Source organism: Oncorhynchus mykiss, chromosome 12 (genome assembly GCF_057628025.1).
Source record: "Oncorhynchus mykiss isolate SJ-2025 chromosome 12, ASM5762802v1, whole genome shotgun sequence".
NCBI lineage: Eukaryota > Metazoa > Chordata > Actinopteri > Salmoniformes > Salmonidae > Oncorhynchus > Oncorhynchus mykiss.
This window is the reverse complement of record NC_143033.1, coordinates 78,608,516-78,622,392: the sequence shown is the minus strand read 5'-3', so window position 1 is coordinate 78,622,392 and position 13,877 is coordinate 78,608,516. Positions and strand designations below refer to the sequence as shown.

Below are 13,877 nucleotides of genomic sequence, written 5' to 3'. Positions count from 1 at the left end.
ACAAAATTTGTACAATTGCAGGAAATTTACTTTAAAACTGCAAACTGAGAAAAAAATAATACATACATACAATATATACACATACATACACACACACACACACACACACACACACACACACACTTTAAAATAACCACTCATCCACTTCACTATTCAAAGCCATGTATGTTATCCCACCACCAACACTGTAAATGAAATATGTTCCTCATCTTTGTATTGGAGCAGTGAATCGCTTTATTGAGTTTGACAATTAACAGGCCCACTTAAAAAAAAAAAAAAGATACTCAAATAGGATGTCACAACATTACAATGAGTAATAAAAAAGGGCTTTTTTAAAAATGTACACAACCTGAAATAAAACAGTAATCAGACTCAACATTCCCTTTAAGATCCTTGCTAACCCACAAGGTGGCGCTGTGCACAATGCAACTCATGAAGAAAAAAAAGGTCAAAGGGACAGCGATTTTCATCAATAATAGTCACAGTAATAGATTGCTCAAATAGCGTGTATTGCACATGTGTACACATATATGCACGTATACACGTGAGTAGCAATTAGTATAAACACATTTGTATTGTCGCAACAGGAAAGCATTTGAAACAACACATGACATTAAGGAATGTGCTTTGATCAATTCAAAACGTCTGCATTAGTTATGACCAGAAGAGAGAAAGAATATATTTAAAATATAAGGTAAAAGACAGTCACATTCAAACATCCAACCACAGAAAGTGGAGATTGTGTCCTTCTACTGCGCTGGTGTTTCAATGTAAGAGACACACTTCTTTCCAAAGTCAAAAAAATATACAATTACTCTTTGAACCTTGACGATCATAGGTCACTACATATACACAACGTATGAAATATCAATAAATATACATTTACTGAATAGCAAAATAGTGTGGCTGCAACAATAAAGCTATCTTCAATGGTGGATAAGTCGATATAATTTACAGACTTGGATGTCTTCCAGTATCTGTTTAGACAGAAAGAACACATTTGCATGGTTGCCACTTGTAGTAGTTGTTTTGACTAAGGCAACACACAAAAACATTCCTCTATTCAGAGTAGACTTTCTTGGTTTGATTTTTTGTTTTTTTGCTGCCCCTCCAACATACCCACAGGAAAAAAGCCCTGACCTACAAAACACACGTCAGTTCAATTAAAGGGTAATTATGTCATATGCCATCTCACCCACGGGACAGCCCGATAACCCTTATATATGCCATACAACGTGGAGGTACAAAACTATGCACCAAATCTCAAAATGGTCAATGATCTAAATGAAAACATTACAAAACAAGGTTACAGCAGTCCCATGTACTGCAAGTACACCCCCCCCCCCCCCCCCCACACACACACACCATAGCCACATGTAAAAGGAAGTAGGAACCACTGTGTATATTACATGTGAGTACAGTGGCATCCACCAACAATTTTGCAAGTGATGAGTGTTTCAATTCCTACCCCGGTGACACGATTGTGACAACACCGTGATTAGAGTTCAGTCAAATGGCGAATGCCTGTTTTTTCTGTGACATCAGGTCACATGCTCCGCCTGGGAAGTAGTACCACTGAAAACCAACACCGAAAGAGCATACCATGGCCGGTATGACAATAGGAGCTATAAGGGAACTGTATGACGTTAAAGGGGTAGTTCACTCACAATTCAAAGTTTCAGACATTTTCAGACCTCGAAGGTGCTCTAATGTCAACATGATTCCAAGTCCCACACCATTGGTTAAGTAGATCCAGCTATACCGTGCATTCGGAAAGTATTAAGACACCTTCACTTTTTCCATATTTTGTTACATTACAGCCTTATTCTAAAATGGATTAAATAGTTTCCCCCCCTTAATCTACACACAATACCCCATAATGACAAAGCAAAAACAGGTTCTTAGATTATACATTTTTTTAAATGTAAATATCACATTTACATAAATATTCAGACCCTTTACTCAGTACTTTATTGAAGTAACTTTGGCAGCAATTACAGTCTTGAGTATTCTTGGGTATGATGCTACAAGCTTGGCTCACCTGTATTTGGGGAATTTCTCCCATTCTTCTCTGCAGAGCCTCAAGCTCTGACCGGTTGGATGGGGAGCGTCGCTGCACAGCCATTTTCAGGTCTCTCCTGATGTTCGATCGGATTCAAGTCCCGTTTCTGGCTGGGCCACTCAAGGTCATTCAGAGATTTACACGAAGCCACTCCTGCATTGTCTTGGCTGTGTGCTTGGAAGGTGAAACTTCACCCCAGTCTGAGGTCCTGAGCGCTCTGGAGCAGGTTTCCATCAAGGATCTCTGTACTTGTTCCATTCATCTTTCCCTCGATCCTGACTAGTCTCCCAGTCCTTGCCACTAAAAAACATCCCCATAGCATGATGCTACCACCACCATGCTTCACCGGAGGGATGGTGCCAGGTTTCCTCCAGATGTGACGCTTGGCATTCAGGCCAAATAATTCAATCTTGGTTTCATCAGACCAGAATCTTGTTTCTCATGGTCTGAGAGTCTTTAGGTGCCTTTTGGCAAACTCCAAGCGGGATGTCATATGCCTTTTACGGAGGAGTGGCTTCTGTCTGGCCACTACCATAAAGGCCTGATTGGTGGAGTGTTGCAGAGATGGTTGTCCTTCGGGAAGGTTCTCCCATCTCCACAGAGGAACTCTGGAGTTCTGTTAGAGTAACTATTCCCCGACCAAGGCCCTTCTCCCCCGATTGCTCAGTTTGGCCGGGCGGCAAGCTCTAGAAAGAGTCTTGGTGGTTTCAAACATCTTCCATTTAAGAATGATGGAGGCCACTGGGTGCTTGGGGACCTTCAATGCTGCAGACATTTTTTGGTACCCTTCCCCAGATCTGTACCGACACAATCCTGTCTCTGAGCTCTACGGACAACTCCTTCGACTTCATGGCTTGGTTTTTGTTCTGACATACACTGTCAACTGTGGGACCTTGACTATGTCCAATCAATTAAATTTACCACAGGTGGACTCCAATCAAGTTGTAGAAACATCTCAAGGATGATCAATGGAAACAGGATTCACCGGAGCTCAATTTCAAGTCTCATAGCAAAATGTCTGAATACACACGTAAATAAGGTGTTTTTTTTGTTTTGTTTTAAAAAAAATCTTAGATGCATTTGCAAAAATTCTAAAAAAACAGTTTTTGCTTGGTCATTATGGGGTATTGTGTAGATTGGTGGGAATTTGTTTTTAAATACATTTTAGAATAAGGCTGTAACGTAACAATGTGGAAAAAGTCAAGGGGTCTGAATACTTCCAGAATGCACGGTATGCTCCAATCCCAAATGAATGGGAAGGTTGGACACTGGCGCTGCCTAAAATGGTGAAATCAGATAATCTTTCCCATTTATTTGGGATTCAAGCATATCTGATTTCACCATTTTAGACAGTGCCAGTGTCCAACCTTCCCATTCATTTGAGATTGGAGCATAAAGCTTGATCTACTTGAGATGGACATGGAGTCAGACTTCAAATGACAGGGCTGAAAACCTCTAAAACATACATTTTGGATTGAACTAAGCTAGCCCTTTGTGTTCCATATGAAGAAGGGTAACTAGTGAGGGAGTTAGGCGTTGACACCCCTTTAACGTTTATGAAAACATTGTCACTGTATAGTTATTACAGTATGTAGATAAGTTCAATTTACAGTTGTGTGACAAAGGGACAAAAGTACCTTACGATGTTGAGTGGACCAGTAGAGAATTGACTATATGATTAGAGGGAACAACTCTACAGAAATATCCTATTACATAATGAGTTTTTTTTTACCTCAATAAAGGAGGACAAATGAGATGCAGAAGACTTGGTCAGTGTTTTGTTACATTGCTTGAAATAAAACAAAATGATCAATGTAGACCAGCACTCTGCAGCACACATTATCTTCGGAGTATGCTGGTGAAAGTGGTACTTTTGTATACTTTTTAGCCGGTAGTTCTGAAAGTTGTGGTCACGAGCAAAAAGTGGGCCCCAACAATTGTGTATTACGTGACATACGTGCACCATGTCCTTAGATCTCCCTCTTTCTCTGCTGTTGATGTACCAAGTACATTTCGCTAGCTGGCGAGGGGCAGAAGCTCATTGGTTTTACTCAAATTGCTAGAGGGCTGGCCTAGGTGGGGGAAAATAAGGAAAATGCCGCAGCACAGCATCCAAAAAAACAGTGGCTTTTAAACTAGGGATTGCGTAGCTACATGAGGTAAGACCGTAATTCTGCTCATAGATTATGCATCTATGAACGACACATTGACACATCCAGCCGAAAGCGAGAGGTTTAAAAAAAATACTTAGTAGTCGCCAAAGTTCCAGAGCATGTCTTTAAGGGAGGTGTCGGTTACCATTCTCTAGTAGATATACTTGATTTGTATGAATTCCTCAAGCATGATGATTGTGCTAATTCCCACTGTAAATATATATAATAGTATTTAATTTAGTATAAGTATTTAATTTGTGTGATCATATAGGTGTCAAGTGAAAACACTTTTCATTGATTGAGAAATATAAATATTGATGACGACAACGGAGGCCAGATAACACAGCACCTGGACACTAAGTCAAACAAAGGGTTTATGGCAGCTGACAAGTGGGCAACAGTTTCAAGGGATTGGGGTATTGCAGTGTAAACATCTAAAGTGGTGCTTGCTCATGATTATTTGCCAAATGAGATCCACCCCATATCACAATTTCTGTTGTCTTTTTTTTTTGTGGAAAAAACAAAATGGCACTTAGGACAAAACATTGATTGCAAAACCAGCACGATGTGTGCTTAAGGTGGCTTTAGCATACATTATTATTATTATTATTTTTTTAAACTCTTCTCAAATATAATATTCATATCCAATTTGATTGGATTAACACTGTTATTGTCATTATTCATATACATCTTATATTTGATTTTTTTACAAAATAAAACGTTTGTTTAAAAAAAGTGACCAAGTTCAGTCCTTCCTCTCTAAATAAATGGAAAAACAATGAGTTCGTTATTGATACCGTCTCAGGTTGAGGGGTTTGCCAGAGCAGGACAGGATGCAGTATTTACAAGTGACAGGAAGTGAGTGACATGGCAAAAAGTTGGTCGTTGTAGCGTTCAAATTTCCTCACAATCATACCGTCAGCCGCATTTGTACGGGTCGGAATTGATAAAGGACGCAAAAAAAAAAAAAAAAATCAGTTAAGGCCACACTGACCTTTGACCTAGAGTATTACACAAACCCAGAAAGAGGACATAGGAGTAGAATCCCATATCTGCAGAGATGGCTAAAATGGTGCATTCTCTGGAGGAAATTAAGGCATTTTGAAAGAAACAAGCAAACAAATATACAAACAAAACAGACATGAGAGTAACAAGTGTGTGGATTTGTCTTTCTGTCCTGTGTTCTGCTAAGTGGTGGTGTAGTTGGTGTTAACAGGGATATTTAATATAAAGGCACCAAGTTCTTCTAAAAACGTCTTTCTCCAGTCTCATGACCACCACAAGTCTCCCAGTCGCAGCAGCAAGCGTGAGACAAAAAGTTCATAATCCAAGTATTATTCCACAAAATCCTTCCTCGTCCAATCCGTGGGCTTCCATTGCACCAAGCGGTAAATTTGATTGTGGGTATGTATGTGTCCTTTTTTGATAGTCCAAACAAAGTAGAAGGGTAAAAACCACCTCAAAATGCATTCTGTCCCATACAAAGTGGAGGGAGCTGAGGCTTCCTGAAGAAAAAAAAGAAAAGACTGAATTGGAGAGATGTCTCCTTCAGCCAGAAAGTCCCCCTTGGCAGGATCCACAGCTCGACCTCCACTCCACAACCACAGCTGATATCGGATACAGTGAAAGGAATATACAGTAATATATATATATGCAAATATACATATCATATGTTTGTGTGCTTCTTTGAACAGATTATTGAATAGATGCATGAGAATACCAAACGACAGACAAAATAGGAACAGAGGTACGCATGCTCTGAAAGGAAGAGCATTATTCATTGATACAACCCCATTGTTGTTCCGCTGTTGGGAACTTAGTGTGTATAATATAATGCGGGTGTGTTTGAGTGTATTTGTGACTGTTGAAATATTTTTGCTGCTTGTTGGCTTTTTCAGTTCTAATGTTCCTGAAAAGTATAAAGTATGACAAGAAATGTACAAAGCTTCTCGGGCCCCAGAACCGAGGTACCCTCCTGGATCCACTGCCTTCTGCTTACAAAAAAGATTGAAAGAAAAAAGCAAGACACACAGGCTCCTCAAAAGGTCCCGGCTCTTCCTGCTTCTCCACCAATCACGCATATCCGCCGCTGCCCCCTTTAGGTCAGTGTGTGTGTGTAACGCCTCTCCTCTCCCACACACACTTTAACAAACTCACCTCAGTGAGTTGGATAGGGAGGCTAGCACAAGTCCATCAATCCTCAGAAAATGGAAAGAGGTGAGGCGAGGGCTGGAAAGAGGAGAGGATGACAGGAGAAGGCTAGTGCCGAAGGACGTGGAGACAAAGGTGTCGTGACAACTCTGTTTCCTCCTACAAGACGGGCTCTTCTTCCATTGGCTCTTCTGTAGACCTGCAGGTACACCAAATAGGAAACAGCACGACATAGACATTAGCCTCTTAGTCATGCCAAAATAAAAGCCCCTACCTACCAACGAAGGTCGGTCAAAACGTATATGATAAGTCTACACCTTAAGTCTCAGTGGAACTTCAGGCCCACAGCCTTGTGAATGAATCTGATGTCTTAAAAAAAGCCATTCCAAAACCACATAAAATCCCCAAAAGAGTGAATGGTGCAGGTGTTTACCTGCTGGTCTCCGTGGAGACGGTGGAAGTGGCGGCCTGCTCAGTATCCACGGTAAGCGATGCCATGGCGGTGACCGTGTCGGCCTCGTCCTTCTCTCTCCGCTGGGCATCCATTAAGGACTGGCCCACCGTGGGAGCCAACCTTTGGAGAGAGCTCCAGTGTTTACCTGCAGGGAGAGGAGGAGTCGTGTCAGTTAAGGGTGACGTGATACACATGACGCAAACACAACTAAGTGCATATGTGCAGGTAAAACAATGATCATTTTGATTTTAGCGAACTAACGCACTCTGTATCTCGATGACCCTCTCCAGAGAGGCAGCAGCTTTTGGACAGGGCTTCTGTTGCAGGACAGCCTGTGGCAGGGGGTCCAACTGACAGAGAAACAGTGTGAGAGAGATCGGGATGTAAAAACAAAGAATTTCCTCTCTGAACAATTACATCCATCTCTACCAAATGACATGTAGTGTATGTGACATCACGCCACTGTCCCCTCCTATAGCAGATGATGTCATACCTCATCGCCGAGCAGGGCCGCCACACAGGACTCGGAGGCATCACAGATGGCCGTGAGGTCGTGACCTCCTTCCAGCGCCAGGACCACACGTCCCCCCGCCAGCTTCATCAGCTGCTTGGTGAGGTGGCCGAAACCTGAGGATGGTTCAACACTGTACTGACGCTGTACTGAGTATAATCTTCTGAGTAAATCATGAATTTATGTAATAGGAGAGGTCTGCACAGGAATTTTAGTTTTGTGCAGGTTTATGAAGTAAAGGCCCCATGTGATAGGAAATAATTCAGGCACTTCAATATTCCTATGGAGTCTCTTGGCGTTTCTTCTAGTGGTTAAGTACTATTCTTCCAGCAGGGGGTAGTAGTGTATATACAATTAGCTAGAGGACCCTCCTATAAATGCACACACTATGGAAAAGGCTTGGCAGAAAAACTGACACGTAAAGACGGAGTAATGTTCAACTTACATTTAGCAGTGACATTGTATCCTCCCAAAGGGGACTGGTGGCCCTCCACGGCATCAAACCCAGCGGACACTAGGACCACGTCAGGGGAGAACTCGTTGGCTATGGGCATCACCACCGTCCTGTTTAACAGACAAGATGGAGAACGACATTTTATTTGCTAACGTTTCCAGATCATCTGCAAGAACTAAGCAGTGTGGAAATCACTAAATAAGCAGAGCCTGTTCATATGAATGAAAGATCAGTGCCAATGTTGCTGCTCGTTCAGCTAATGACCAACAACCGTCTGTTCACCTGAAGGCAGTCAGGTACTCCACGTCACCCATGGGCGGTTCTACGCCCCCTGTCCAAGCGATGTTTGTGTTGAAGCCAATACCAGGTCCAACCCCCACCTCTTCAGGAGCCCCACTGCCGGGGAAGAAGTTTCCATCGTCGTAGCGATGCATGGAAATGTAAAGTACATTGGGGTCGTTGTAAAAAGCCTGCTGTGTCCCGTTACCATGGTGAATATCCTGGACACAGAGAACGGATATGTGAACAATAATACATGACCTGCATTGATCACATAATATATGGTATATATTTTGGTATCATGACGACACTAGCACATATAGGGCCTCGCTAACAACATACTTCCCACTCACCCAGTCCACGATGAGGACCTTGCTCACTCCTAGTTTCTGCTGTAGCAGCTTGGCTGTGATGGCCACTGAGTTGAAGAAGCAGAAGCCCCTGCAGACAATGACAGACACTATTTTTTAAAATAAATCATCAGCAGAAACAGGGAGAATGTTTAAGGGCACTGCCCAGTAGCTACTCAAAATGGACGCTTTTACCAATTATTGTATCAACCATCGCACACCCCATGTCTCTATGGAACTTCAACCAACTCCTTTGAAGCCCCCTAGCCACTCCCCCGCCCCGGCTCTACCCATGATTCCCTGGGTGTACTCACATGGCAGTGGATTCCTCAGCGTGATGGCCTGGTGGACGCACCACGGCAAAGCCGTTCTGAAATGGAGAGGAGAGAGAGAAGCAGTTCATGAGAAAATGTTGAGTAGGGCCTATCCATCAACAAAATCAAGTGACTAAGTGCTTATTGATCAGGGTACTACTGTGTCCACCCATGAACAAACCCACAGGGTATATTACATGATTATTACATATTGTTCATTTTAAATTAAGGTGCAAGGTTGCCCCTGACAACTTTCAATCAAACAGTAGTGGAACGGAGAGGGGCTGGTAATGTTACCTTCAGTTCCCCGGCGGCCACTTTGAAAGCCAGCTCGATGACGCAGCCAACAGCCATTCTGACAGCGCCCGAGGAGTGCATCTCGTTCCACACAGTGTCACTGTCCACCTGCAGAGGGCAATAGAGAACACACTCATCCCCACCCTGCTACTGTTCTTCTAACATGATGACACTGCTGTAGGTGATGTAATGCTCAGCTGTGTGCTGCTTATGTTGAATGAATATCCTACAATTAAACTGCATGACATTTTCTGAAACTGTATTATTATCCAATCTCAACCTCTAACTAAAATGTCAATGTAACTCCATTCTAAATGGATGGATGGATAGATAGAGGACTCACCCCAATGCCTCCACAGGGCAACACAGCATACATCTTCTGACTGATTGGACCTTAAGGAGCCAATGGGGACAGGGAGCAAAGGTTAGATTGTAGTTTAAATAAGTTAAACACTATTTAGCCATATTTCAACATTGTATCACACACACACCTTTTAGCCTTCCTAGCAGAGTTATTTTCCCAAGATGCTCGGGATACAGTGCATTTGGAAAGTATTCAAACCCCTAGACTTTTTCAACATTTTGTTAAAGCCTTAATTCTAAAATTGATTAAATGTTTTTTTTCCTTTATCATGCTACATGTAATACCCCCTAATGACAAAGCAAAAACAGTTTGACATTTGTGAAAATAGATTAAAAAAAAACAGAAATACCACATTTACGTAAGTATTCAAACCCTTTACTTAGTTGAAGCACCTTTGGCAACGATTACAGCCTTGAGTATAACGCTACAAGCTTGGCACACCTGTATTTGGGGAGTTTCTCCCACTCTTCTCTGCAGATCCTCTCAAGCTCTGTCAGGTTGGATGGGGAGCGTCACTGCACAGCTATTTTCAGGTCTCCAGAGATTATCGATCGAGTTCAAGTCCAGGCTCTGGCTGGGCCCCTCAAGTACATTGAGACTTGTCCCAAAGCCACTGCTGCGTTGTCTTGGCTGTGTGCTTAGGGTCGTTGTCCTGTTGGAAGGTGAACCATCACCCCAGTGAGATCCTGAGCAGGATTTCATCAAGGATCTCTGTACTTCACTCCATTCATCCATCATCATGTGGCTTCAGTCTGGCCACTCTACCATTAAGGCCTGATTGGTGGAGTGCTGGTTGGACATGTGGAGTGCTGCAGAGATGGTTGTCCTTCTGGAAGGTTCTCCCATCTCCACAGAGGAAATCTGGAGCTCTGTCAGAGTGACCATTGGGTTCTTGGTTACCTCCCTGACCAAGGCTCTTCTCCCCAGATTGCTCAGTTTGGCTGGGCAGCCAACTCAGAGTCTTAGTGGTTCCAAACTTCTTCCATTAAGAATGATGATGGCCACTGTGTTCTCGGGGACCTTCAATGCTGCAGGCATTTTTTGGTACCCTTCCCCAGATGTGTGCCTCGACACAATCCTGTCTCTGAGCTCTACGGACAATTCCTTCGACCTCATGGCTAGGTTTTTGCTGACGTGCACTGTCAACTATGGGACCTTATATAGCTAGACAGGTGTGTGCCTTTCTAAATCATGTCCAATCAATTAAATTTACCACAGGTGGACGCCAATCAAGTTGTAGAAACATCTCAAGGATGATCAATGGAAACAGGATGCACCTGAGCTAAATTGAGTTTCATAGCAAAGGCTCTGAATACTTATGTAAATAAGGTATCCTTTTTTGCAAAAATTTAAATAAAATACATTTTTGCTTTGTCATTATGGAGTATTGTGTGTAGATTGATGAAAAGCTTTTAAAATCCATTTTAGATTACGGCTGTAACATACCATAATGTGGAATAAGTCAAGGGGTCTGAATACTTCCCGAATGCACGGTTTAATAGTTGTTTTTTTTTACCATCAATGTCTGCAAGTCCAGTTCTGCTCAGCACCACACAGAGTGAACTCACTTTGAAGTGTGTGTGTAGTCGACGGCTCAGTCACTGCAGTGCTGTTTTGCAGCTGATCCAGTCACCCCCCCCCCCCTCTTCTATGAGACCCAGCCTAGCTATGAGTCACCCAGACGGGGGTGGACGGGCGTCTGGGGCCCTTTCCCCTCGACCAGCAGGTCTAAAAATACCCTCCTGCGCCTGTCAGGGAGCTGAGCCTTCAAACAATCCACCTGACTGCGTGTGAGTGTGTGTGTGGGTGGATGGAGAGGAGAGGGGAAGTAACTACTTTCAAGGATGCTTGGGGCAAATATTGTTTCCACCATTCGAGCAAAATGGCTAGGGAAACACACATGCATGGGTTCTCACACACAAATATATCTGAGGCGTAAAGACATGAGATGAGGTTAGGCACCCAAGAGCTTCTTGCTGTCTAGTTTCTGTCTGTTGAGGGGACTGGTTCCATACAGCAGTGTGTGGTATTCTGAATGCACAGTCTGGATCTCATCCAACGTGGCCTTCCTCCCCCGAATCCTCTGTACACAGTAAAGGAAAACACACAATGCATCAATTTCATTCAGGGTTATGTTGTATTGCTAATTGGGACGTGATTTTTAAAATGAACTTGAACTAATAATGGATAAAGCTCATTCTCATCTCCACCACTCGCTTGTTTAAGTTACTGAGAAGAAATTCTCTTGGAAATATGGAACGGAGCTGGTCGCTATTCTAGCTGTAGTCTGCAGGGTGCCCTCACCTCACAGCGGCCCAGGAGCCCAGTCTCCTGCAGCCGGGACCACACACTCTGGATGCGGCCGGCGTGTTCTGGGTGGATGTGGGTGTTCCCACACATACACTGGTGCTTCAGCATAAAGGTGTCGTACACCAACCCTGAGAAGGAGATGATAGGAGAGGCAGAGAGAAAACGAGAAAAAGAGAGGAGGGAGAGAGAAAGAGTGCAAGAGAAAGAAAGAAAGAAAGAAAGAAAGAAAGAAGAAAAATAAGAAAAATGTAGCTTTTCAAGGCAGGGTAGGAAGAAGACCAAGCACAGGGCAACCTCTCTCCAACTTCTCTCTCAGAACAAAATGGTGACCCCATTACCAAGCAGGTCAGAGCATAAGATCATCATCGTCATCTCAAATGTATTTTTTCATTTTAGGACCTTTGGAGATGTTAATTATTCCATGGTGGAGGATGGCTCCATGTCATCCTGCCATCCTGGTTTCATCAGATCCAACCCTGTAGGCTTTTGATATTATTTTCTCTGCTGAAATAATTACACCCAGGCAGCCCTTATTGGACTCATCACTTAGTACAGGGGTTCCTAAACTTTTTCACTCAGGGGGGCCCCCTTCCAGCATTGGGAAACATCCCACTCCCCCAACCACATCTATTTAACGCTTATTTCCCGCAATTCTACACATTTTGTTATTGGTTGCAAAGACAATTTCCGTTTTAAAGCAATTCTATAGATTTCTAATGTGTATTCGTGGTAGTAGAGTGACTAAAAAAAGTACAACAATATCTATGGGCTAAAAAAACGAAATAAAACAGTAGCTGATCTGGACATTTCTGAAACGTTATAAATAGCTCTCTAAGGTATGCAATCACTGACATGACAAGAGGAACTGATGATACACTACCCAATTTCGAAATTGCACCTTGTGCATTCTACTATTACAACTTTCAAGCGTAAGTTGAAGCCGGACTGAGTTCCTGCCGACCCCTCGCCACGCCCCACAGTTTGGGAACCATTGACTTAGTCAACACGTCCTATTCTGAAGGGTCATTTGACCATGGACTGGCTAGGGAAGTGTTTTCTGAAAGTGTCTTATCTCTAAAGGCCAATGGCTTTCGTTAGTGTTTAACTAATAGGGATTTATTGCTAAAGCTCTACTATCTACCACTATGACAAAAAAAATACAGCGATTCAGATAGATAACTAAGGAGACAGCTTCTTTCATATTGTTCAATAGGTCCTGATCGTCTCACTTTGTATGTCATCTGTTCCAAAAACCAAAAGAAGCGTACCTGTAGTGAAGAGGTGCTTGATGGGAACCTCACCCATGGGAGCCCCCTTGACGCTGGCAGTGGCAGGGGAGGACTGGGCCCTTCCCAGAGGTCTGTGGGGCATGCCCGAAATGGACAGGGATGCCTGGAACACATTGAGCTGTTGCAGGTGATGCTGGTGGGGAAAAAAAAAAAAAAATTGGGGACAAAATAACAAAGAGAGACATTTTGAATACCAACTAAAGATTTGAATAATGTCTCATCATGAGACACTGACTGGACTTCAGTGTGAGGGAATGGACTTACTATATAAAATCAGCTCTGTGGCTTTCATTGTTTACATCAGAAATACTGCAACCTTGAGAGAGAAGTGACATTTCACAATAGCTGCAAACTGAAGCTACCACCTCAGGCCAATGGAACAAGGGGAAAATGGGAGGGAGGTGGAGCTAAATTAAGCCTGTTATAGACTAAACATGGGCCCTGGGTAGAAACCCAAAGGCAAACACTTATCCCCATACGAGCCTCAAAAGGCAGGGCAGGACAAGGACCGAGCCTTCCCAACAGCCAAAAGACTACTCTGACAATTTCCCAGCTGTAAACAGTGGCTGAGCTAACGGGGCTCTGCTTTCTGTCAATGGGAGAAGCACTACACATCCAGACAGGAGCTGTGTGAGCTCTAGGAAAAATCTAACGTGATAGATGCTCCTTCTAACAGAGATCAAATGACAAGGTTCACATGTATCTTTTTTAAAAACTGCGGACGGTTTGTTTCAAGACCTTGAGATGGGAGCTGAGTTTACACTCGCGGACGCGAACACACACACACACGTCCGGCAGGCCCACACCTTGCTAACCCCTTTTTAAATGAGAGATCCTAAGGCAATGCGGGCTCTCTTATGAGTCTCTCTCACTGTCTTTTCGCTTCCCA

At 43.2% G+C, this 13,877-nt stretch overlaps 1 protein-coding gene across 4 annotated transcripts in view; it reads right to left on the bottom strand.

The window, feature by feature from the left end:
* Window positions 1-210: 210 nt before the first annotated feature.
* LOC110538386 (histone deacetylase 5) overlaps window positions 211-13,877 on the bottom strand; it is an 85,348-nt gene continuing 71,681 nt past the window's right edge. For all 4 annotated transcript variants that reach the window (XM_090193474.1, XM_090193475.1, XM_021625176.3 and 1 more), the window contains 13 exons: window positions 12,968-13,121; window positions 11,694-11,827; window positions 11,352-11,472; window positions 9,369-9,418; window positions 9,026-9,133; window positions 8,729-8,784; window positions 8,418-8,505; window positions 8,068-8,285; window positions 7,777-7,895; window positions 7,314-7,447; window positions 7,086-7,170; window positions 6,800-6,965; window positions 211-6,565 (listed from right to left, as the gene is read on the bottom strand). In XM_090193474.1, the coding sequence (XP_090049600.1) occupies window positions 6,526-6,565; window positions 6,800-6,965; window positions 7,086-7,170; window positions 7,314-7,447; window positions 7,777-7,895; window positions 8,068-8,285; window positions 8,418-8,505; window positions 8,729-8,784; window positions 9,026-9,133; window positions 9,369-9,418; window positions 11,352-11,472; window positions 11,694-11,827; window positions 12,968-13,121 (1,473 nt within the window). In that variant the 3' untranslated portion in view covers window positions 211-6,525. The remainder of the gene's footprint in view (window positions 6,566-6,799; window positions 6,966-7,085; window positions 7,171-7,313; window positions 7,448-7,776; window positions 7,896-8,067; window positions 8,286-8,417; window positions 8,506-8,728; window positions 8,785-9,025; window positions 9,134-9,368; window positions 9,419-11,351; window positions 11,473-11,693; window positions 11,828-12,967; window positions 13,122-13,877) is intronic.